General features: G+C 37.9%; 1 protein-coding gene across 5 annotated transcripts in view; it reads left to right on the top strand.

The window, feature by feature from the left end:
• PCDH19 (protocadherin 19) overlaps window positions 1-17861 on the top strand; it is a 126157-nt gene extending 108296 nt beyond the window's left edge. For all 5 annotated transcript variants that reach the window (XM_084869438.1, XM_084869437.1, XM_084869436.1 and 2 more), the window contains one exon: window positions 11601-17861. In XM_084869438.1, coding sequence (XP_084725564.1) covers window positions 11601-12190 — 590 coding nt within the window. In that variant the 3' untranslated portion in view covers window positions 12191-17861. The remainder of the gene's footprint in view (window positions 1-11600) is intronic.
• Window positions 17862-24965: the final 7104 nt, after the last annotated feature.

Genomic DNA, 24965 nt, shown 5'->3' with positions numbered 1-24965 from the left:
CATATCTCCATCCCCAGACATAATACTACATTATGGCAGACATATAGTTTGTACAAGCCCTATGCAATTCCAGAACTAGCTTCTTTGCTTTTTTACATCTGGTTTGTCTTCATTGTTCTTCTTAAGGGGCTTTGTATTATGATTTTCTCACTTTTAATACAAACATAATTTTTTATTAAACTGAAGTTTTGATGTTTAAAAAGTAATTTATCTTCAGTGCATTTATGAATGTAGGTTACCTTGGGCTGAGAATATATTTTTCTATATTCACCATGTTTTCTTTCATATTTTATATGACTATAAACACTACAGCCAGATTGGATTTTATCTTAATTGTATTGTCACAAATGTCACCAACTAGTGTATGGTACCAAAAATGATAAGCAACAAGTCACTGCTCTTGGTCAAGATTTAATGAAATAAAGAAGTCAGATCTAAGCCAGGGTGAGACACTGTGAATGAAAGATTCTCTTATATTCAATTCTTCACTTGCATGAAGTAAGGACAGTGCACAAAATAAGTTCACATAATTAATACAAGAAAATTGCATATTATTCTAGCTCATATAGAGCTGAGGTAAGCTTAGCTAGGTTGGTGGGTCAGCCTTAGACTGATTGCATTCCTTGTAGCACTGAGTTTACTTTTTTCTCTTTCCAAAGAATTATTTATTCACTAGACAGTGGGTAAGCTGAAAGTATCTGCAGAGAAGCTTCTGAGAAGACAGTTTCCTACTCTAGTCTAACTAGATTCGTAAGATCTTTGACTTGTCTGTCACTGGGGTCTCTGCTCTCTGTGTGCTGGGGCTCCAGGTCTCATCCTGCTGTTTATTTGAAGCAGCCTACTATAGGGAAGGAGCACTGTACTTAGATATGGAGTAACAAATGCATGGCATTTCCCTACTGAATTGTGTTTAAAAAACAACAACAACCTGCATCTCCAAATATGAAGACAGCCACTTGATACTAAAACTTAAAAGAAATTCGAGCTTTATGTTAAGCTCATTGAGAGGATTCCATTAGAATGTAGTTTACCATTGTTCTGCTTTAGAAGTGTTAGCAAGTGGCATATAATATCAATCTGAAGATCAGCTGGGATTTTCTCTTAATAGCTGGTTACATGTCCATGATTGTAGGGCTAAAAGGCTAAGGCCTATATGCCTTTCTATCCTAAATTAGGACCAAAAAGGACAAGGTTCCATAGCCTTCTGGACATTTTTTGTTGGCTTCCAGGTGACACTTGTTTAGATTTGTAGAAACAGAAGCTAATTATTGAGCTGTTCCCTCACTTGCAACTCCTTATTCTCTACCTTTAAATGAACATTCACACAAATTCTTTAGAGCTATTACTTGGAAAGATATGAGATGGGCCTCAGAGAAGATAAAGAAGAAGAAACATATTTTTGGGAAACTAAACATAAATTCTGTCCTACTGCAGGGATTGTAGGGTCTCCTGGAGAAAGCACTAGATTTGAATCAAACTGATTGTGGGTGGATCAGCCATAGACTGTTCCACTTGTAATGTTTAGGTCTACATAAAGTGCTTCTCAAGTTGTCCCAACATATTTTCCTTACTTTTTATACTTTTTGCCTCCAGGAACATAGGCTATTGGATAGATAGCAGCACTAGGAGTTTGCAGGAAGTAGCAGATACATCCTTCATTTTGCAGAGGGAACCATGCAACCCTGACTTGGAACTGTGCCAAAGTTTGCAGAAGCATTGTCTTATCTATGTGAAAAGCACTTATCTTTTTGGTGATAATGCTAATTTATTTGGTTTCAGTTGCAAAATTGTGAATGTTTCTTTCTACAGCACTGAAATGGGACATAAATTGGTAATCTTAAATTTAAATTGTCAAATTGTGACCCGGTATTGGGAAGAAATTTTACCTCTGGTTCTCTTTTCAGCAGTTTAAACTAGGCCAAGGGCCATGTTTCACAGTTTTGTTGAATTCTTATCTCAGCCTGGATTATGCCTGGCCATTTAGTTGCTTCCAATATATTTTCTCAAAATGATAATTTATATACTCAACTAATCAATTATTTCTTGAGTCCCCTTTCATGTGTCCCTTTACTAAAATAGCCTTTGATGATTAAGGCAGAGCAGTGCCTCTTTGGTATGTTATTGGGTCGGCAGCTAAGTAATTGCGGATTTTTTAAAGAAAATCAAAGACAATTTTTTCATGGAACTAAATAACTTTATTCTGTAATGTATTGCCCATTTTGATCAATGACCTTTTGCCATCTTTCAGGCAGCATCATAATCCCACGTTCAAAAAACTTCTGGTTTTTATTAGCAAAAAACTGAATCAGGTACGATTTGACATCATCATCATTATTGAAATTTTTACCATTCAAGGAGTTTTGTAAAGATCGAAACAAAAAGTAATCAGATGGTGCAAGGTCAGGACTATATGGTGGATGTGGCAAAACATCCCAACCAAGCTCCATTAATTTTTGCCGAGTGACCAAAGATGTGTGTGGCCTTGCATTGTCATGATGGAATACAACACCTTTTCGATTTGTCAATTCGGGCCGCTTTTCTTCAACTGCATTGTTTAATTTCGTTAGTTGTTCAATGTAGACATCAGAATTGATCGTTCGGTTGGGTGGTAAGAGTTCAAAGTAGACAATTCCTTTGTAATCCCACCAAACTGATAACAAAACCTTCTTTTGATGAATATCAGCTTTTGATGTTGTTTGAGTTGGTTCACCTGGCCTGCTCCACGATCTTTTCCGCTTGATATTGTTGTAAACAACCCATTTTTCATCGCCAGTTATCAGTTGTTTTAAAAATGGATCATTTTCATTACGTTTCTTTAGCAAATCGCAGCTGCTAATGCGTTGCATTAACTGTGATTCTTTAATTTCGTGAGGAACCCATGTATCGAGTTTTAAAACATAGCCAAGTTGTTTTAAGTGATTTTCAATGCATGTATGTGATACATGAAGCTTCTCTGCAATCTCACGTGTTGTACTGTGACAGTCCGAATTGATTATTGCTTTGATTAGGGCGTCATCAACTTCAACTGGACGACCAGAGCGTTTTTCATCTTTGAGTGAAAAATCACCAGAACGAAATTTGGCAAACCAATTTTGACACTGCCGTTCTTTTAAGGCTTCGTCACCATAAACAGCACATAACTTTTTATGAGCTTGCGATGCGTTTTCCCTTTGCGGAAATAAAAAAGCAAAATATGACGAAAATGTTCCTTTTGATTTTCCATTTTTCAACGAACGCCAAACGAAAACTACAAAACAGATCAAAAAACTTTTTTTACTGATTAACAGCTGAATAGCCAACTATCAATAACAAAATGTGTTTTACATTTGTACTACGTCTGCAAACCTAAAAATTCAACTGAAGCCATATATGTGTGAAACCCGCAATTACTTAGCTGCCGACCCAATATTTACTCACTGAAAACAATCAAACAACAACTACATATAACACACCTTCCTATATAAGGAAGGTGTGTTATATGTAGGCTGATATCAGGCAAGGCACTGAGTAGTAGACTTCCTCCTCCTACAAAAGAGCAGTCACAACATGCATTTCCAATTTTGGGGGGTGGCATGCACTTTTTGTCTTTGTGATCTTTTCTGTCTCCCTACCCCAGAGTTTTTTGTTTTTGTTTTCTTTTTTTATTTTTTTAAAATAAATCTTAAGCTGCTTATATTTTGATGCTTTATTCAATATGATGAAAATTTTTATTAGGTCAACCTCATGCCAAAATGTAACATAAATATTAATGGTTCTGGAAAACTAAGGATGTAAATTAGACCTTGAGATTAACAGTTCTACCAATAGACAGGCAGAAATTAACCTGGCCTCATGCTTTCATGAAGCTCATGTAGAAAGCTTCTCTGAAAGCCAAATTAAAAACTTAATCTTAAAAGAACTTAATGTAAAATGAGAAACAAACACATCTCACCAATAATTATGAGCTCTATCTGCTGAGATTGGAAATCCATGGAAGATTTCTTTAAGAAATATGACATTCAAAATCTGCAGATAAAGAAGATAAGGAGGGATGGCTACTTGGGTATAATTAAATGATGCTCAACCTATGAGTGATGTGTGCATAGGGCCAATGAAATTTGTGGGTCAGATGGAAGGAACAGAGGTCATTATGTTCATTCTAATGGGAAATTAAGTTATGCAAATAGTTAGTGAGAAGATTGACTGGTGGGACTGATGGTCAAAAACAAGTGATGCCAAGCAGCCTGCCCCATCTGGAGTACAGCAGCAGTGTGCAGACAGACCCAATACAAAAAGCAGCAGCCACATGAACAGCCCACCCAGTCCAATGAGCAACAGCTGCCCACAGCCTACCCCATCCTAGGAGCAGCAGCTTTGTGATCAGCCCACTCCCATAGAAGGAGCAGCAGCTTTGCAAGTAGCCTCCCCCACCAGCCAGAGGAGATGCCACTGCTATGAACAACAACCACCCAAGAAGCCACTGCTAAATGAGGAGCAGCCGCTTCTGTGACCACCAGAAGATCAACCACTGCCTCAGGAGCCACTGCCACCCAAGGAACAGCCCCTGCACAACTTGACATCTAGGTCAGTTGGTGAGACCAAAAATAGATAGATAGAGAAACCCACAAAGGAAAGAAAAGGAGGAATCACCAGAAAAGCAGCTAAGTGAAACAAAGGCATGCAACATGTCAGAAAAAGAATTCAGAATAAGGGTCATATAGTTGATAAACTGGATGAATAAAAAAAAATCAACAATTTATGTAAGAATCAAGAAGAAATGGATGAAAAAAATTAATAACTTATGTAAGAATCAAGAAGAAATAAAGAGGGATATAGCTATAGTAAAAAACAAGCAAACAAACAAAACACACACACACACACACACACACACAAAAAAAAAAAAAAAAAAAAAAGCACCATGGGAAGTTTCAACAGTAGATTAGAAGAAGTAAAGAACCGAATTAGAGAATTAGAAGACAGGGAAGCAAAACACACTCAAACTGAACTTCAATTGGAGAAAAACAATGAAAAGACAGGAGGAGAGACTAAGGGAGCTATGGGACAGTATGAAGTGAAGCAACATATGAATAATAGGGGTGCCAGAACAATAGGAAGAGGAACAAGGTTTAGAAAACCTATTTGAAGAAATAATGTCATAAAACTTCCCTGAAGTGGGGAAGAAAACAGTCACAAAAGCACAGAGAGTCCTAAACAAGATGAACCCAAAAAGACCCACACCAAGACTCATCATAATTACAATGGCAAATGTTCAGGACAAAGATAGAATCTTAAAGACTGCAAGAGAGAGACAGAAAGTTACATACAAGGGATTAAATAATCAAATATTTTCTCAACAGAAACACATCAGGCCAGAAAAGAATGAAAGGAAATTTATAAAGTAATGCAAAGCAAGGGACTGAATCCATGAATACTCTATCCAGCAACACTATTATTCAAAATTGAAGGGGAAATAAGAAGCTTCACTGAAAAAAAAAAAAAAAAAAAAGGCTAAGGGAGTTTATCACTATCAAGCCAGCAATACAAGAAATGCTAAAGGGACTGGTATAAAAAGAAACAAAAATGTAAGAAAGAACATAGGCACAAATAATAAAAATAGCTATAAACAAGCACCTTTCAATAATAACTTTAAATGTAAACAGAGTATTTGCTCCAAATCAAAAGACATCCAGTGGCTGAATGGATGAAAAACATGATCCATTGCCAAAACCGGTTTGGCTCAGTGGATAGAGCATTGGTCTGTGGACTGAAAGGTCCCAGGTTCGATTCCAGTCAAAGGCATGTACCTTGGTTGTGGACACATTTCCAGTGGGCGGTGTGCAGGAGGCAGCTGGCCGATGTGTCTTTCCCATTGATGTTTCTAGCTCTCTATTCCTCTCCCTTCCTCTCTGTAAAAAAATCAATAAAATATATTAAGACAAAACAAAACAAAACAAAACATGATCCATATATATGCTGTTTACAAGAGACCCACCTCAGAACAAGGGAATCACATAGACTGAAAGTGAAGGGATGGAAAAATACCTTTCAGGCAAATGGAAATACAAAAAAAAAAAACAAACAAAAAAAAACCCCACAAAAACTAAGGTAGCAATACTTATATCTGACAAAATAGATCTCAAAGTGAAGGCCATAACAAGAGATAAGGAAGGCCACTTCATAATACTAAAGGAATTGATACAACAAGATGATATAACCCAGATAAACATATATTCACTCAATGCAGGAGCACCCAGATACATTTAAAAAAACAAACAAACAAAAAAAAACACTCCTGGAAGATATCAAGAGAGAGATCAACAGCAACACAATCATTTTAGGTTACTTTAATACACCATTGACATCACTGGATAAATCCTCTAGACTAGTGGTTGGCAAACTCATTAGTCAACAGAGCCAAATACCAACAGTACAATGATTGAAATTTATTTTGAGCCAAATTTTTTAAACTTAAACTTCTAATGTCACTTCTTCAAAATAAACTCGCCCAGCCAGTGGTATTTTGCTCCTGAACCACAGTTTGCCAACCATGGCTCTGGAGAAAATATCAGCAAATAAATGGCAATCCTAAATGACTGACTAGGTCAGATGGACTTAATTGACATCTTCAGAACATTTCACTCCAAATTTACAGAATATATGTTGTTCTCAAGTGCACATGGGAAATTTAAAAAAATAGACAATATATATTGTGTCACAAGCAAAGTCTTTCTAAAGTCAAGAAGATTGAAATCATATCAAGTATTTTTTTGTCACACCACGATGGCATAACATTAGAAATGAACTACAATAAAAACAACCCCCCAAAATTCAAACACTTGGAAGTTGAACAGCATTCTACTAAACAGTGATTGGGTTACCAAAGAGATCAAAGAAGAAATTAAAAAATCCTGGAAACTAATGACAATAAAAACACATCAATCCGAAATCTATGGGACACAATAAAAACAGTCCTGAGAGGGAAGTTTATAGCTCTACAGGCCTACCTGAGAAAACAAGAAAAAAATGCTAATAAAACATCTAACTCTACAACTCAAGGAATTAGAAAGAGAGCAACAAGAAAAGGCCAGAGTGAGTAGAAGGAATGAGATAATAAAGATCAGAGCAGAAATAAATGACCTAGAGACAAAAAACAAACAAAGAAAAACAAAAACAAAAAACAATACAAAAGATCAAGGAAAGCAACAGCTGGTTCTTTGAAGGGATAAACAATATTGATGAACCTCTACCAGGTTCACCAAGAAGCAGAGAGAGGACCCAAATAAAATCAGAAATGAAATGCAAAATAACAACAGACACCACAAAAATACAAAGGATTGTTAAAAGAGAATACTATTAACAACTCTATTCTAACAAATTAGACAACCTAGAGGAAATGGACATATTCTTAGAAAATTACAACCTTCCAAAACTCAAATCAGGAAGAATCTAAAAATCTCAATAGGACAATAACTATGGAAGTAATTGAAGCTGTCATCAAAAAGCTTCCAGCAAACAAAAGCCCAAGGCCAGAAGGATTCACAGGGGAGTTTTACCAAATATTCAAGGAAGAACTAAAACCTATCCTCCTCAGACTATTCCATTATATTCAAGAGAAAGGAACACTTCCAAGATCATTCTATGAAGCTAGCATCACCCTAATACCAAAACTGGATAAAGACAACACAATGAAAGAGAATTACAGGCCAACATCCCTCATGAATATAGATGCTAAAATCCTCAACAAAATTCTACTAAATTGAATCCAGCAGTACATCAGAAAGATCATACACCATGACCAAGTATAATTTATCCTGGGGATGCAAGGATGGTACAATATCCGCAAATCAACAAATGTGATACATCACATAAACAAACTGAGAGATAAAAATCACATAGTCATCTCCATTGATGCAGAAAAAGCATTTGAGAGAATCCAACACCCTTTCTTGATAAAAACTCTCAACAAGGTGGGAATAAAAGGATCATAACTCAACATAATAAAAGCCATATATGACAAACCCATAGCCAACATCATACTCAATGTTCAAAAACTAAAACCATTTCCCCTAAGAACAGGAACAAGACAGGAATGCCCACTCTCACCACTTTTATTGAACATAGTACTGAAGTACTAGCTATTGTGATCAGATAAAAGGAAGAAATAAAAGGCATCCAAATTGGAAAAGCAGAAGTAAATCTGTCCTTATTTGCAAATGACATGATAATGTACATAGAAAACCTTAGAACTCCATAAAAAATTATTAGACTTAAAAAATGAATTCGTCAATATAGCAGGATACAAAATTAATGCCAATAAATCTGTGGCATTTCTATACACCAACAATGAACTTACAGAAGGAAAGACTAAAACAACAATTTCACTTACCATTGCACCAAAAAGTTAAGATACCTAGGAATAAACTTAATTAAATAATTAAAAGACATCTACTCAGAAAACTATTGGTCACTGAAAAAAGAGATAGAGGAAGACATAAACAGATGGAAGAACATATCGTGCTCATGGATTGGTAGAATCACCTTCATCAAAATGTCCATATTACAAAAAAAAATGTATGTATATATATATATATATATATATATATATATATATATATATATATATAGAGAGAGAGAGAGAGAGAGAGAGAGAGAGAGAGAGAGAGAGATTCAATGCACTCCCCATTAAAATACCAACAACACATTTCACAGAATGAACTTTCGAAAAATTCATCTGGAATAAAAAACAAAACAAACAAACAAATAAATAAACAAAACAAATAAAAACACACATAACACTGCATAGCCACAGCAATCCTGAGAATGATGAACAAAGTAGGTGGGATCTCAATACCAGATATCAAGCTGTATTACAAAGCCACTGTTCTCAAAAAGCCTGGTACTGGCACAAGAACAGATGTATAGATGAATGGAATGGAATAGAGAACCCAGAAATCAACCCAAGTCACTTTCAATAAATATTTGACAAAAGAGGCATGAACATACAATGGAGTCAAGACCATCTCTTCAATACGAAAATTGGACAGATACATGTAAAAAAATGAAACTAGACCACCAACTTACACATACACAAAAATCAACTCAAAATGGACAAAGGACTTAATCATAAGATGGGAAATGATTAAAAAAAAATACTAGAGTAATCCACAATCAGCAAAATCTCAGACATATGTCAAAGCAATTTTTTCATTCATTCTGCTCCTTGGGCAAAGGAAACTATAGAGAAAAGAAACAAATGGGGCTACATCAAAATAAAAAGATTTTTCACAGCAAAAGAAACCATCAATAAAACAACAAGAGAGCCCAATGCATGGGAGAACATATTTGCCAATGTTATCACTGATAAGGGTTTAATCTCCAGTATTTACTTAGAACTAATGCAACTTAACAAAAAGAAGCTAAACAACCAAATCAAAATATGGGCAACAGACCTAAATAGATACTTTTCAAAAGAAGACATAAGGATGACCAAGAGACATATGAAAACATGCTCAAAGTTACTAATCAATGCAAATCAAAACAATGCAGTATCATCTCGCATCTGTTGAATGACTATCATCAGCAAATCAATAAATGACAAGTGCTAGTGAGGATGAGGAGAAAAAGGAACACTCATACACTGCTTGTAGGAATGCAGACTGGTCCAGCCACTGGGGAGAATATTATGGAGTTTTCTCAAAAAACTAAAAATGGAACTGCCATTTGACCCAGTGATCCCACTTCTAGGAATATATTCCAAGAAACTAGAAACACCAATCAGAAAGCATATATGCACCCTTGTGTTCATAGTGCCACAGTTTACTATAGCTAAAATTTGGAAACAGCCTAAGTGCCCATCAGCAGATGAGTGGATTTAAAAACTGTGGTACACCTACACAATGGAATACTAAGCTGCCATAAAAAAGGAGTTCTTAAACCATTTGCGACAGCATGAATGGAACTGGAGAGCATGATGCTAAGTGAAATAAGCCAGTCAGAGAAATTTAAATATCACATGATGTCACTCATTTATGGAAAATAATGAACAACATAAACTGATGAACAAAAACAGATTCAGAGACAGAGAAACATTGGTCAGACCGTCAAACATTAGAGGAAAGTTAGGGGAGGGTGGGAGTTAGGGGGACAGATCAACCAAACTACTTGTATGCATGCATAGAAGCCTAACCAATGGACACAGACAACATAGGGGTGAAAGCATGAGGTGAGGGATGGGGGGTAATAGGGTATAAGGACACATATGTAATACCTTTATCAATAAAGTAATTTAAAAAAGGTGAAGTAATTGGGCTTTCAAAGATAGCATGATACCAACCCAAATTTAAGCACTCAATTTCATTGACAGGTAGGGTGGATATGTGGTTGGAAGTGCTGTTGCTCAAAAACATGGCTAAAACTTCTCAGATATACTGACTGTTGCATTACCTGCTCTGCTTCCGCTACTTCTGCTGCTGTAACCACTCTCAAATACAGTTGATTTTTAGCAGCACTTGTCAATACAATGCTGGCTTTCAGTGTCTTGACTCTCAGGATAAACTTTTTTAAAAATATATAATTTTATCATAGTGTGCATTTTTATCTTTATTGAACTTATTGGAGTGACAGTGTTTAACAAAATTATATAGGATTTAAATGTATGCTTTCATAATGCATCATTTCCACAGTGTATTGTGTGTTTATTACCCAGATTCAAGTCTCTGTCACCATTTATCCCGCCTTTATCTTCTTCTACCTCCTTCCACACCCCTTTCTCTCTTGCTATCACCAAACTGTTGTCTGTGTCTATGGGTAGTTGTTTTTAATCCCTTCACCTTTTTCACACGGCCCTTCAAACCTCTCCCCTCTGACAATTGTTTCCCTTTAGGTTTTTAGTTTTGTCAACAGTGGGAACAGTGAAAACAGTAATAAAAAGGGGACATTTAACCGAAACCAGTTTGGCTCAGTGGATAGAGTGTCAGCCTGCGGACTGAAGGGTCCCGGGTTTGATTCTGGTCAAGGGCATGTACCTTGGTTGCAGGCACACTCCCAGTAGGGGGCGTGCAAGAGGCAGCTGATCGTTGACTCTCTCTCATCGATGTTTCTAACTCTCTCCCTTCCTCTCTGTAAAAATCAATAAAATATATTTAAAAAAAAGGGGGGGGTCATTTACAGGGGAAGGTCTACAGCCTTTTAAAAATCCAAGTCTAGCCCTGCCACGGTGGGTGGCTCAGTGGTTGAGCATCAACCTATGAATCAGCAGGTCATGGTTTAATTCCTGATCAGGGAATATGCCTGGGTTGCGGGCTTGATCCCCCATGGTGCAAGAGGCAGCTGATTGATCAATGATTCTCAGTCATCATTGGTGTTTCTATGTCTTTCTCCCTCTCCCTTCCACCCTGAAATCAAATTTATATATATATATATATATATATATATATATATATATATATATATATATATATATATTCCAATTCTTCACACTTGTCCCAAAAGGCAATAAAGGACTATCTATAAGTTCCATTCCCGGGAAGGGCCTGTATACACCTAAGAAATCAGAAGGTTAGAGAGTAAGAATGATTCCTGGGAAAAACTGATGTAATTGACATTTTATTTTCTCCAAACAGATCAGAATGAGGGATTTCACTGCAGGGAAGAATGCCGGATTCTTGGCCACTCTGACAGGTGCTGGATGCCCCGGAACCCCCTGCCCACCCGTTCCAAGTCCCCTGAAAACGTGCGGAATATCATCGCTCTGTCCATTGAAGCTACTGCTGCTGATGTTGAGGCTTATGACGACTGCGGCCCCACCAAGCGGACTTTCGCAACCTTTGGAAAAGATGTCAGCGACCACCCCACTGAGGAGAGGCCCACCCTGAAAGGCAGGAGGACTGTCGATGTGACCATCTGCAGCCCCAAAGTCAATAGCGCTATCCGGGAGGCGGGCAATGGCTGTGAAGCTATTAGCCCTGTCACTTCCCCTCTGCACCTCAAGAGCCCTCTGCCTACCAAGCCTTCCGTGTCTTACACCGTTGCCCTGGCACCACCCGCCCGCGATCTGGAGCAGTATGTCAACAGTGGTCCTTCTCGTCCCTCTGAAGCTGAGCCTCGTGGAGCTGACAGCGAGAAAGTCATGCATGAGGTCAACCCCATTCTGAAGGAGGGTCGCAACAAAGAGTCTCCTGGCATGAAGCGTCTGAAGGATATCGTTCTCTAAACCAGTCTCGGGGAAGAAGAAACCATGCTGGCTAGCGAAGAAGCAGGAGCTGATCATTTTAATTACTCACCAATGGTTGGTTCTTGAGTGGCTGTATTTCAGAGCTTTCCCTAAATGTATTGTTTATAAATGACTATCATTTTGTGACAATCCCTTGTTTCCACAAGCAGCAGGGGTGTTCGGTTGGAGCAAATTAGCTTTGGCTTGAGTTGTTCATGGGGCCTTGATGTTGGGGAAACAGATGAATTCAGTTGTGAAAAGTATTATGTATAAGTGTTTGAATTTATATATTTTTCTATGTCAAAATTATAATATAAATTACATTGTTTGTGGAGGATTACATTTAAAAAAGAAAAAAAAAGCTGTGGACACTTTTAATAAGCTTGCCACTGTTTTGTAGTGTAGGCAAGTTAATGGTCATTTATTGTGTACTATTAATTGATTCAGTGATGTGAAATTGAGCCCCTAAAAGATTGTTTATGAAGCTCAAGTAGTTTCCAATGCCGCTACTTTGCTGTGGACACCCCTGCTTTAAGAACCCTTTTGCTAGCTGTGCTATTGTTGTATTTGATATTGCAAATTGCTATGTGTGTGGTGATGGCAAAAGACTTTTAGAGATTGGTGTTTTTTTTTCTTAAAAAATAAATAAAACTACAGTTAAAAACAAAGTGCAAACTGAGATGGCAAGTGAATAAGTAATACCACACGTATAGATAAGTACTTTGGGATACTCACTCTTGGAAGATACCAATGGAGTGGTTGCTCACACCTTGTAGAGTATTTTGCCTGCCTTTCAGTCTTCTGCCCAGATCTGTGATAGATCGTTGCAGAAAGTCATTTTTTTTTTTTTATATTCTGCTATCTAATTTGTCAGAAATACTGTGCTGAAAGTTACATGAAATCAATTTTTCTAATTTTCAGGCCCTGAACAGGAAAGTTGCTCATGAAGTTATCATTTTCCAGGCTTAGAAATTCCCTGATTCCAATCACCTATTATAAAATTAAAAAAGACTGAATCTATTTTGAGATCTAAATTAGCATATTTTTAGATACACTTCCTGATTCAGTGTTTCCCAGTCATGATTAGAATTATACTACAAAGCATGTCATGGGGTGGAATTGAGAACTCCATGTTGCTGTGTAGTGCAGGATTATAATTTGGGATTGTATAAGCAGTACTAAATGTACTTTTAGAAAAAGACAGGTAGCAGGTAACAGCATTACTATCTCAATTTCTGTGCCTTCTATATGGAGACACTTGGACACTTGAACTCATCTTTTTATGACTAATACTTTTTAAAAATAAAAACGCGAACAGGAAACCATTAAAATAAAAATTCTTTAGATTTAGCTAACTCTTTGCTGTAGGCTAGGAATACACCTTTTTTATTAACAAGTTTGTTATACACATTTTTTGTTTAACATTCTTTCAACTCCCTCATTTATAAACTGTCTATTAATATTCACTAGTATTCTTGCAGCTTAAGAGTTCAAGAGTTGTTTCTAGAGAAACAAGTTTTGTGGTTCTGTTCTCACTGGTTTTAGTTTTTTAAATTCAAAAGTACCCAATAAAAAAGCTTAGAGCAGCGGTTCTTAACCTGTGAGTCATGACCCCTTTGGGGGTCGAATAACCCTTTCACAGGGGTTGCCTAAGACATCCTGCATATCAAATATTTACATTATGATTCATAACACTAGCAAAATTACAGTTATGAAGTAGCAACAAAATAATTTTATGGTTGGGGTCACCACAACATGAGGAGCTGTATTGCAGGGTCACAGCGTTAGGAAGGTTGAGAACCACTGGCTTAGAGATTAGAACATTAGAATGCAAAAGAGAATTTATTTTCTTAAGTTTATGTAGATAACTCAGCTCTTTTAAATGTTTTAGTTATTTTTTACCTGAGTTCCTGGCTTTATACATTATTATGAATATGTTCTTTTATAGGGGGTAAGGGTTTTCAGGAAGGGAGGGTAAGGCAGTGAAATGGAGTTAGGTAGGGGAGAATATTTCTGAAAAAGAACCTATAATAAAGCTACAAATTCATCCTTATTTCTTATTTAGTGCTGAATACTACCTCATACAAATTATTGGTGTGGCTGCAGATTTCCCCTTGAAACTGAAGTGATTAGTAATCAATTGCTATAGCATCTTCATCTTGGCTCATTTTACTCTCTCTGATACATTTTCCCCCTTTGACCCATTTTAGTAGTAGATTTTGAATTAGGCATGCATTTCTGTTTGCGAATGACTATTTAATTAATAAATTAAAATAAACTCTTTTCCCTTTAAGTAATGATGACTACCTGTAGAATTTAGATTGCTCCTCACCTGATCCGTCTTGATATTATGTTCCTATCTATCACCTCAAGGTCACTTTTAAGTCAAATTTGATTATTTTGGTTCCAGTGTAGTTCCTATTATGCTTAGTGGGAATAAAAAAACTGAAAGTGGGAACATTAAATATTATTTGGCTATTGAGCCAGAGAGGCCACTGGCTACCATACCTCTTATCAGCCAAGTTTAAAATGGTTAGAGTAGCAATGGCGTTGATTTTGCATCTCTCTCTCTCATCCCCTCTTCTCAGAATTCAGAACCCAGCCATAGAACAATCATTTGTTCCTGTCAAAATATTTTGTTTTCAGTGGGAAGTTAGAGACTTTTTGGCTTCCATACCCTTGATTGAGCATGTTTAGATAAGTCCCCTTATTAAGAAAACGTCTCCCTCCACAATTTTCTGATGTATATATCCTCCCAGAAGCACAAGTGCATCCTAGGAGGGCTCTGTAAGCTGTTTTATAGGAAGGCTGCCCTGCAAATAGGAATTTTGTGCAAGGATCCTAAATATCAATTTGGCTCATATTTTTCACCCTTTTTTTCAACATGTCTGATAAAAAGTCACAAAGGCCAGAGAGCCAAATATTCTTACTTTTCCCTTTCTAAATATGTTATAAAATTAGATATGCAAAAGCAATTTTAGTTCCTAAATCCTAAAGAAGTCCATTTCATTTATTCTGATGTCCCTTTTGAGGAGGAGTTAGTCTTGCTTTACTTGTTTTATGCATACCCCAGGGTAGGTAAACTTCCTCATTTGACATAAAGGGTTTAATTTGCATTGATTGTTTGTTTTCCCCTCAATATTGGAGTATACTATATACAAGGAATAGGAAGAGGGGAGCCATGCTATGTGGAATCTCTTTTTTTTGTTTTCCTTTTCATATACCAATTAACTTTTGAACCTGTTCAGAATGATCCTTATTATCCATTTGATCTTCTTACAGCCAGTAGAGTAAATTATGGCCCACATTGTTGCCCAAATAGGTAATGGACCAAGGGATCCTCCAGTAACTAAAGGATAGTAATTCTCAAAGTGTAGTTCCTGGACCAGCAGCAAAAACATCACTTGGGAACTTATTAGAAATGATCATTCTTAGTTCTCACCTAGACCAACTGAAGCAGAGACTCTGTGGGAGGGGCCTAACAACCCATATGGATCAGATGCCCACTAAAGGTTAAGGGCTTGTTAAAGCACAGGTTGATGGCTCCAAACTTGGAATTTCTTAATCAGTGAACCTGGGGTGGGGCCAGTCTTTGTCTATTTTAAAATTCCCAGGTGATGCTGATGCAGCTAGTCCAGGGGCCACAGTTTGAATATCACTGTTCCAGAATAAACCTACCTAATAGAACTAATTGCATATAACATGCTTATTTAAACTAATTCATTGACATGGTGATCCATTGATCACTAATAAAAATGTTAAAGGAATACAATTTAGAACACTGAAAACTGAAACCACTCAGAGTATCATTCTGGTAGTATTACTTCAGCCTGCAACTGATTGAATGAAGGTAATTCAGTTGAATTTTCCATATAGCTCTGTCATGTCATTAAAAACAGAAAAAAGTGGTCCACTTGAAGCAACAGGAACATAGGGCAGTTTGGGGAGAGGCAGGGTTATAGGGGACAGCTTGACTGGGCATCCAGGGTGGGAAAACAATTATTATTGTACATAATAGAAGTTCTGACTCGAATTCCATTCCTTTATGGGGATCATTTTGATGTCGAATGTTCCCCAAAGCATCTTGACAAGTCTGGTTCACTTGGCTTTTTTCACAGGGTAATAAGACCCTAAATAACTTTGAAAAACTGGCGTAAATGAGCTTAAAGAGTCCATTGTATACAGTCCTAGTGTTTGCCTTCTCGGTAAAATTACATTTGAGGATGTCATTTCATGAGTCAAATTGTATCTGCTGATACTGAAGTGTATTGAGATGTTGTTCTTTAGTTTAAGTATGTAACAAAGTAATATTCAATGGGGATGTGTGGGGGTGGGACTGGGTGGCTTTATATTGATATTGAAATATTCCAGAGCAAAACACATTGTCCTAATGAAGTTGTTGCAGCTCTCTTTGTTTTCTTGTGAAGCTGGAATTGGCCCGTGGGTCATTTGTTGTGCAAAAATGAATTAATTTAAAATATAACTCATATTGCTTTTGTAAAACAAAGAAAATCAACCACCTTGTCTGAAATATATACTGTGAGGTGCTCTTGGTTAGGAACAACCCACAAAAACCTGATCTTGATTGGAAAGCATTGTAGGTCATTAGGAAAAACTGATGATGCTGATTGTTGCTCCAGCTGTGTTGGCAATTAAATATAAACTTGCTACTAACTGAAAGTTGCTGTTAACTTTAGCAAACAAACCAGCTAACACCATTACAGTACTGGTTAAATAAATTTTTACTGGCACTGGCTGGAGTTCAGCTGAGGAAGGCTAGGATACAGACTTTAATGACCAAGAGCCAGACTAGTTCAAGCTAGGAATTCAGCAACAAATACCTCCGTGTGTTATTTGAATGCTAAGGTATTAGTTGCAAAGGCTTAGGCCTTCGCTCCTCTAGTGAGGGGAATGAGCCTGATGACACTATTATTGTTTACCTGTCAAACCAGGGTGGAAATTTAGAAGGATGGAAGCAAAGTATGTCTCATTAAGCAGTCTCTGTTGCTGATTATATGAAGATGAAATTGTTGTATATGCTGATCTGTATGTTATGTACATTTTCACAGTGATAGAATCATTGTAAAAAGAAAAAAAAAGAAAAAATACAATCACCGCTCTGTCTATTTTATGAAGATGATAAAGCAGCTTTATTAAATTATTACAGTTATGTTTTAAATGGTGTTATCTGCCACATTGTTTCCTTTTATCTGGTGGTTCTCTGTTTCCCTCTTAAATGTGTTTTCTCTGCTTCAAAAATTTAATGCATTTTAGTATTAAAGGCTATTATGGAAAAATTATTAAGTGTTTGGTGAAATGTGTCTTGGAGAATGTTGGTTGGCTTGGGGGTGGGAGTGACTATTTAGGCCTAGGAGGTCAGCCCTTGGTGAGGTCATTGGTGTTTATACCCAAGAGGTTCTTGTTTGTTTGTTTTTTTTTTTTTATTTCACTCAATTGCCAACTCTCTAAAATGAGACTCTCCTTCAGCCAGACTTCAGTAATTTCCTAAGTGCTTCCTTTCCTTCCCTCCCCAGTCAATACCTTTATCTGTGGAGGAAGATCCATTCATATACAGAATGGTAAAGACTTTCCTTGGTGGTACTTTAAACAAGAGCACTAAAATCATTTCACAATATATGTAAATCAAACCATCATGTTGTACACTTTTAACTTATATAGTGATGTAATGTCCATTATTTTTCAATAAAACCATTTTATGTTGTTAAAAAATAAATAAAATCATTCTTTTCTTATTTTTTTTAAAAAATATTGATTTCAGAGAGGAAGGGAGAGGAAGAGAGAGATAGAAACATCAATGATGAGAGGGAATCATTGATTGGCTGCCTCCTGCATGTTGCAACGAGCCTGCAACCCAGGCATGTGCCCTTGATCAGAATCGAACTTTTGGGACCAATGCTCTATCCACTGAGCCAAACTGGCTAGGGCTAAAATCACTCTCTCTTTTTTTTTTAAATAATTTTTTAAAATATATTTTATTGATTTTGTACAGAGAGGAAGGGAGAGAGATAGAGAGTTGGAAACATCGATGAGGGAGAGTCATCGATCAGCTGCCTCTTGCACACCCCCCACTGGGGATATGCCCGCAACCAAGGTACATGCCCTTGACCGGAATCGAACCCGGGACCCTTCAGTCCCCAAGCCGACGCTCTATCCATTGAGCCAAACCGGTCCCGGCTAAAATCACTCTTTAAAATAAACCACTTTGGGCCAACTTCATAGTGAGTCTTATCTGAAGAATTAATTTTTAAAAGGTGAGAAATGGTAGAGGCTGATAGCAGGGGAAAAGAAACTTTAAAACAAAGTTGAACTGGCTGCCCCTTTTATGCCTTCAGGTTTGAAAGCAAAGCAATAGTAGAGGCACTCACTTTGCACATAACAAGGTTGTAGTAAAAACCCTGACAAGCTTTCTTTATCCAAACTATTATTCTCTGGACTTAACACTCAGACTGTAAGTATTCATTCTGAATGCAGCTGGCAGGAAAGCACACACACACACTCACATGGCTGAACATTTTCAAGTAGGGCTTTTGGTGGTTAAAGGCTACATAAATTGCTTAAATTGCTTCAGCATGACCTATTGTCTCTGGACAATTAAGAATGATCTCAAGGAAATCCACTATTTCCCTGGATCTCTATCTTTCCATTATTTATATCCTCTTGTATTGAATTGAGATTGCATGGTGTTCCCCAGAATTAACCCTAACACCACAGCAATAGCCAGCTACATTACTGAGCACCACAGTTTATCAGATGTTATATCAGAATGTAAACACAGACATGCTGGGACACATAAAGTCACATACACTGATGTGTGTATAGATGTTCATACAGAGTCACAAATGTTCATAAAGATATATGGCAAGGAGGCTGGTCTGTTACTGGCTTGAAGGCCATTATGTTATTGGTCATTACAAGTGCTTCCAGTAAGTCCACAGAAAAAGTGCAAAGAAAAGATTTTTCTTTAGTCCTCTTCCATTGGCATTTATTTGGGGGTGGCATGGCTCAAAGGGAATGGCGACTCCTTTTTAAAATAACATCATTCAAAGTATGAACAAGAGAAGAATCAATTCTTATATGATAAGGGGCATACTAGTAAACATATGCAACATAGATATATCCAAGGTCACAGACAAGTACTATAACTTTACCTCAAGTGAAAGAGCAATCACATTAGAAGCATAAGCTCAAATCTATTTGAATTTATGGAGCAAAACAAAACAAACTGCTTGCGATTCATATAGTGTGTCATTGATTCGCTGTGTGTGGGGTCAAGTAACTATGGTGTGAACTGATGACAAAGAAGGCAGTTTCTGATAGGAGGTGGCAATGGCTCCAGGGAAAAAAATATAGGACTAACCTTTTTTATCATTCTGGTTTAGGGTTACAGATATGGCTTAGAGAGGCATGTAAGTGGGCCACTTGTAAGAGGATGGGACCCTTAACCTCTCAAACACAATTCTCCAGGATAGGGGCAGAAAGGTGTTCTCTTAGTGTTTTAGATCTAAATCTTCTTGCATGTCAACAAATGGCCTACTTACACATGTCAGGCAAACTAACCATGCTTTTGATGTGAAGAAAGAGGGCCAGTGGGAAGTGACACAAGATTCTCTGTTACATGAAACTCCTGGCTCACTGGATGTACCCACACCTAATCCTGTCAATGACCTATGCACTACAGGGAATCCACAAAGTCCTGTTGGGAACCCCTGATGTTTTTGCTTTCCCTTCTCTTTGAGTTTCTTGACTTCCTTCAGGTGCCCAAAGCCTCAATTTCCTTTAGTTGTCCAATTTCTCTTGTATGCCCCTAACTTTCCAAACAGTTCTCATCTCTTTTGTATCTCCCCTACTTCCCTTCCTACCTTTTCTGTTTTTTTTCTCTGCAATGGTTTAAGGGAGCCAAACTTTTATTTAGCACCAACTATATGTCAGACACTTTACAAACATTCCACTTCATTCTAACAGTAACCCTGTGTGGTAGATGATGAGATTTCCATTTTAGAAGCATAGAGAACTTAGGGGACTTGTCCAAGGTCACACAGTTACTAAACAACGAAACTAGGATTTAAATTATGCCTGTTCAACCATGTCTGTTAGAAATTATTACACTTTTCTGCTACTCTTAAGGGGCAGGTAATCAACCTGATAAGTTTTTCCTGACTGGAGTATTAAAAAAGAATGCTAATTCTATCTAATAAAAGAGTAATATGCAAATTAACAATCACACTGCTACACCACCAGCCATGCCCACCAGCCACACTCACCAGCCAATCAGAACGATCATACAAATTAGCCCAACCAAGATGGCTGAAGCCAAGGAGAAAGAGGGAGGGAGGCTTGGGCTTTGCAGGTGATGGAAGAAGCTAAGCTTTCCTGACACCCTGGCCAGCCCAGGCCTCTGCTTAAGGCTACAAAGTTTCAATTATAGAAGATACATAAATCCCCTGCTGCCTTGGAGCTAGCAGAAGGCTTGCTTGACTTCACCCCAGGCTACAAAGTTTCAATTGTAGAAGATAAATAAATCCCAGATACCAGTGCCTCCACTTGGGTCACTGGGGGGTGTGGCCATCCTGCAAACCACCACAGGCCCCTCTCCCAGGCTGCCCCACACCCCAAGGGAATCTCCATCCTGATCTGAGACACCCTTCAGGGCAAACCAGCTGGCCCCCACCCATGCACCAAGTAGAATACTACCTAATAAAAGAGTAATATGCAGATTGACCATAAGTCCAACACACAAGATGGCTGCCCCCATGTGGACACAAGATGGCCATCACAAGATGGTCAGCAGGGGAGACCAGTTGGGAGGGTTCACGCCTACAAGGGAGGGCAGTTGGAGTCGATCAAGCCTGCAGGGGAGGGCAGTTAGGGGTGACCAGGCTGGTAGAGGAGGGAAGTTGGGGGCAAACAGGCTCGCAGGCAGAAGTGGTTAGAGTCAATAAGGAAGGCAGGCAGGTGAGCAGTTGGGAGCCAGCAGCCCTGGATTGTGAGAGGGATGTCTGACTGCCCATTTAGGCCTAATCCCACGGGCAGTCGGACATACCTTGAGGGGTGCCAGATTGGAGAGGATACAGGCTGGGCTGATGGACACCCCCACACCCTGTGCATGAATTTTATGCACTGGGCCTCTAGTAAATTCAATAACAAGGGGAAAAAAAAGAAGGAAAAGGAATGCTAATGTTTTAAGGCATTTATCCAAATGGAAAACATATTAACATTTTAACTGAGATCTTTGGGAACCCAATGTATGTGATGGTCCAAAGAAGTAATTGTAGCCATGAGACTTTCAGGCACAGGGGCTTTTGATAAACCTCATAGGAATCTCCCTACTTTTTCTATACCCAATGCCTGCCTTTCTAGTTGCATTTGTCATGCATGACAGGTCTATGGCTCCTTTTAGAGTTTATACACTCTAGCTAGTCAACAGCCCTTGAAATAAAGGTCTGGTAACCCTATATTTATCTGTCCCTCTGGGTTTCAAGCAATCTGTCAAGGATGTATTCACATGTGTTATAGGTCAGCACAGCTGGAGTCAATCCCAGTATATATTCATAACAGGCCTTGGTTACTTGTTCAGATCCAGAAAGTAGGTTGAGGGTGAGGGAGGTTGATGGTTAAAGGGGTGGTAGTGATTGTATGGAGGGGATGTGTACTTGAAAAAGAAATTGAAACTCCATGCTATTACAAGGGAGAATCTCAAGGAATAAAAAATTAGCTAGAAAACTGGCTGAATCAGTTGTGAGCACTTTACCAACAGAGGCCTAGGAATTGTTTTCATTCCTGCTTCATAGTTCAGGTCGAGTTGAAGAGGTATGGATAATATCCCAAAGGCCATTCATCTGGTCTTTCTCAGTGGGCAAGGGCTCTGACATGGAGCTATACCAGGAAGTGAAGTCAGATAAAGAAAAATTGGAAGGGAGGAGAGAGATGATCTCAATTGCATGCATAAAGTTTTTGGTGATGAATATACCAGCTTCCCCAAAGGAGGCATAGATATAAAGAATTTAAAGACCAACTCATTTTTAAATTCCTGTTGTTAAAGTGTTCTTGTCCAGTTTGCTGTGGTTTTCCAGCACTTTCTTAGTCTGAGATGTGGTTCATGGGGTTTTGGATGTCAGAATTGAGTTACATAAAATGCTGAACACCGAGATGCTTAGACAACACTATTCTAGCATTCATTTTTTTCCCTTCTAGCAGAAAAACATGGAATGTCAGAGTCGAAATTATCACACAGGAGCTTTTCCCAAAATGTGTAAGCTTTCCTCATTCCCACTGCCACCACTGTGAACCAGGCCATAGCATCCCTTATCTGGGTGGCTGAACTAGTCTCTTAATTTGCCTCCTCTCATTCACCCTGCCTCTCTTAATCACATTTTTTCACACCACCAGTCAGAGGATCTGGTTAAAATGCAATTCTGGCTAAATCACAACTCTGCTTAAAACCTGTCAATTGTTTCTCCTGAAATGTAGTCCAAATTTCTTAACATGGACTACAAAGGTTCTTTTCAATTTTATTTTTGATTGCTCCTCATAGTAAGACATGCATTTTGCATCACTAATCAATATCCTACACATATAACTGACACAAATATTTTACAGACAGTACTTATCCTTGTTACCTTCAATGCACTTGTAGATTTTCTATTCAACTCTGTATGCCACTGGTCAGTAAACTTTTCTGTAAAGGTCCAGATGGCAAATATTTTAGGTTTGAGGGCCATATGGTCTCTGTTGTTATCACTAAACTTCATCATTGTAGCAGTGTACACAAATACCTTTGTTTACAATTCCCAGGACTTTGTGCATCCCCCAGTTTTCAGATGCAGAGCACTTACTCTCCAACCACAAACAGTAAGCGCTCTCACTATAGACATTTCAGCATCACACAATGCCTTACTCACAGGCTCAGATCTTGAGTGGCTCTACATGAACTCCCCCTTCATCTGTCATAATTCTTATTTTTTACATTTCTTCCCATGGAAGTATGAATGAAGTATTTATCTAACCTTCATTAGCAGGCAATGAGCTAGAAAATAATTTTCACAATCAATAGAGAATGAAAAATAATGAGTCACAATTCATGCTCTTTTTTCTTTCTCAATATACTGTATATAATGCTCACATGTATGAATGTTAATAAGTACATATATATGATAAGCAAATCACACTTTAACAAATTCAGTCTTCATACCAACTTCACAAAACAAATATTTTTAAAGAATGCAACTCTGAGGAAGAAACAGATTCCCTTTTTTTCTTGCACATTAGCTTCAATTTTCAGATTACGGTATGTCACCTACACACCCTACAAATTTTGAGGGAGAATGCTGAAGATGGAATTTTATAGTTTTCTTTTCTGACTCTTCTCATTCTTGTGTTACCATTATGTTTGTAAAATCAGGACAACTATTTCCCCGACTCTTCTATCTTAAGCATTAATCTATTTCTGAACTTTACAAGAAATCTATGCCCCATTCCATTGAGAGCCTCAGATAGCATAACTACTCCTAGGCCTCTGGTGGTAAAATGCTCACAACTGATTCAGCCATTTCCTCAGCTAATTTTTTATTCCTTGAGATTCCTCCTTGCATTAGTCTCCGGTTGAGTTACAATGTCCTTTTCAAGTATGCCTCCCCTCCACATAACCACTACCACCCCTTTGTCCTTCAAACTCCCTTACCCATTGCACATGGTACAAACTTTGAGGGGCCTGGAGAAGCATCACTTCTTAGTGCTTGTTAAGTACCATAATTTTAAAAATATATATATTTTACTGATTTTTTTACAGAGAGGAAGGGAAAGGGAGAGAGAGTTAGAAACATCAATGAGAGAAAAACATAAATCAGCTGCCTCCTGCCCACACCCCATTGGGTATGTGCAGGTTACATGCCCTTGACTGGAATCGAACCTTTCAGTCCGCAGGCCAATGCTCTATCCACTGAGTCAAACTGGTTAGGGCAAGTACCATAATTTTTGAAGAATGTATTGACAGTGGATTAGACATTGGGAAAAATAAGTGGAAAATTCTTGCTAACATCTAGACATGATGTGTGAGAACTTAATGAGGACAGTGGCAATGGTCCTGGAAAGAAAACTTAGAATTTATTATCTGATTAGAAGTAAAAGGGCAAGAATAAGAGAAAAGAGCTCATATATGGGAGAATTTATAATGGTCTGATCAGAGGAAAATGATCATATATTACTATTTTCTACCTTATCCCTCAGCTACAGTCCCATTAACATACACACACACTCACACACACACACCTATTGTAGCTCCTGATTGGTTCATTCAACAAATATTAATTGAGCACTTACTATACCACAGACAATCTGCTAAGTGCTGGGGATATAGTGGGGGGAAAAATCTTTACCCTCACAAAGTTTATATTCTGTGGGGAAAATATAAAATAAATGAATATAATATATATTATGTCTGATTGTGATAAATGGTAAGGAGAGAAAAACAATCAGAAAGGAAAGAGAATAGTAAATGTCTAGAGGGTTACTGAAACTTTAGGTAAGGCAGCCAGGGAAATCCACATGGGTAATTGGTCCAAAGATAGGAAGCATCTCCAGGCTTTGAGCAGATCAGTAATCTGATTCAGAATTGAACAGTATTTATTACTCTGACTGATGGACTGCAGAGATCAAAGGCAGAGCAAGGAGACAAGATGGTAGCTTGAACCAGAATGATGGCCATGGAGGTTAAAAGTGGTCCAATCTGGATATATTGTGCACTGCCTCTTTTCAGTAA

The sequence above is a fragment of the Pipistrellus hanaki genome (genome assembly GCF_964339955.1).
Source record: "Pipistrellus hanaki genome assembly, chromosome: X".
NCBI lineage: Eukaryota > Metazoa > Chordata > Mammalia > Chiroptera > Vespertilionidae > Pipistrellus > Pipistrellus hanaki.
This window is presented reverse-complemented; position numbering and strand designations above follow the sequence as displayed.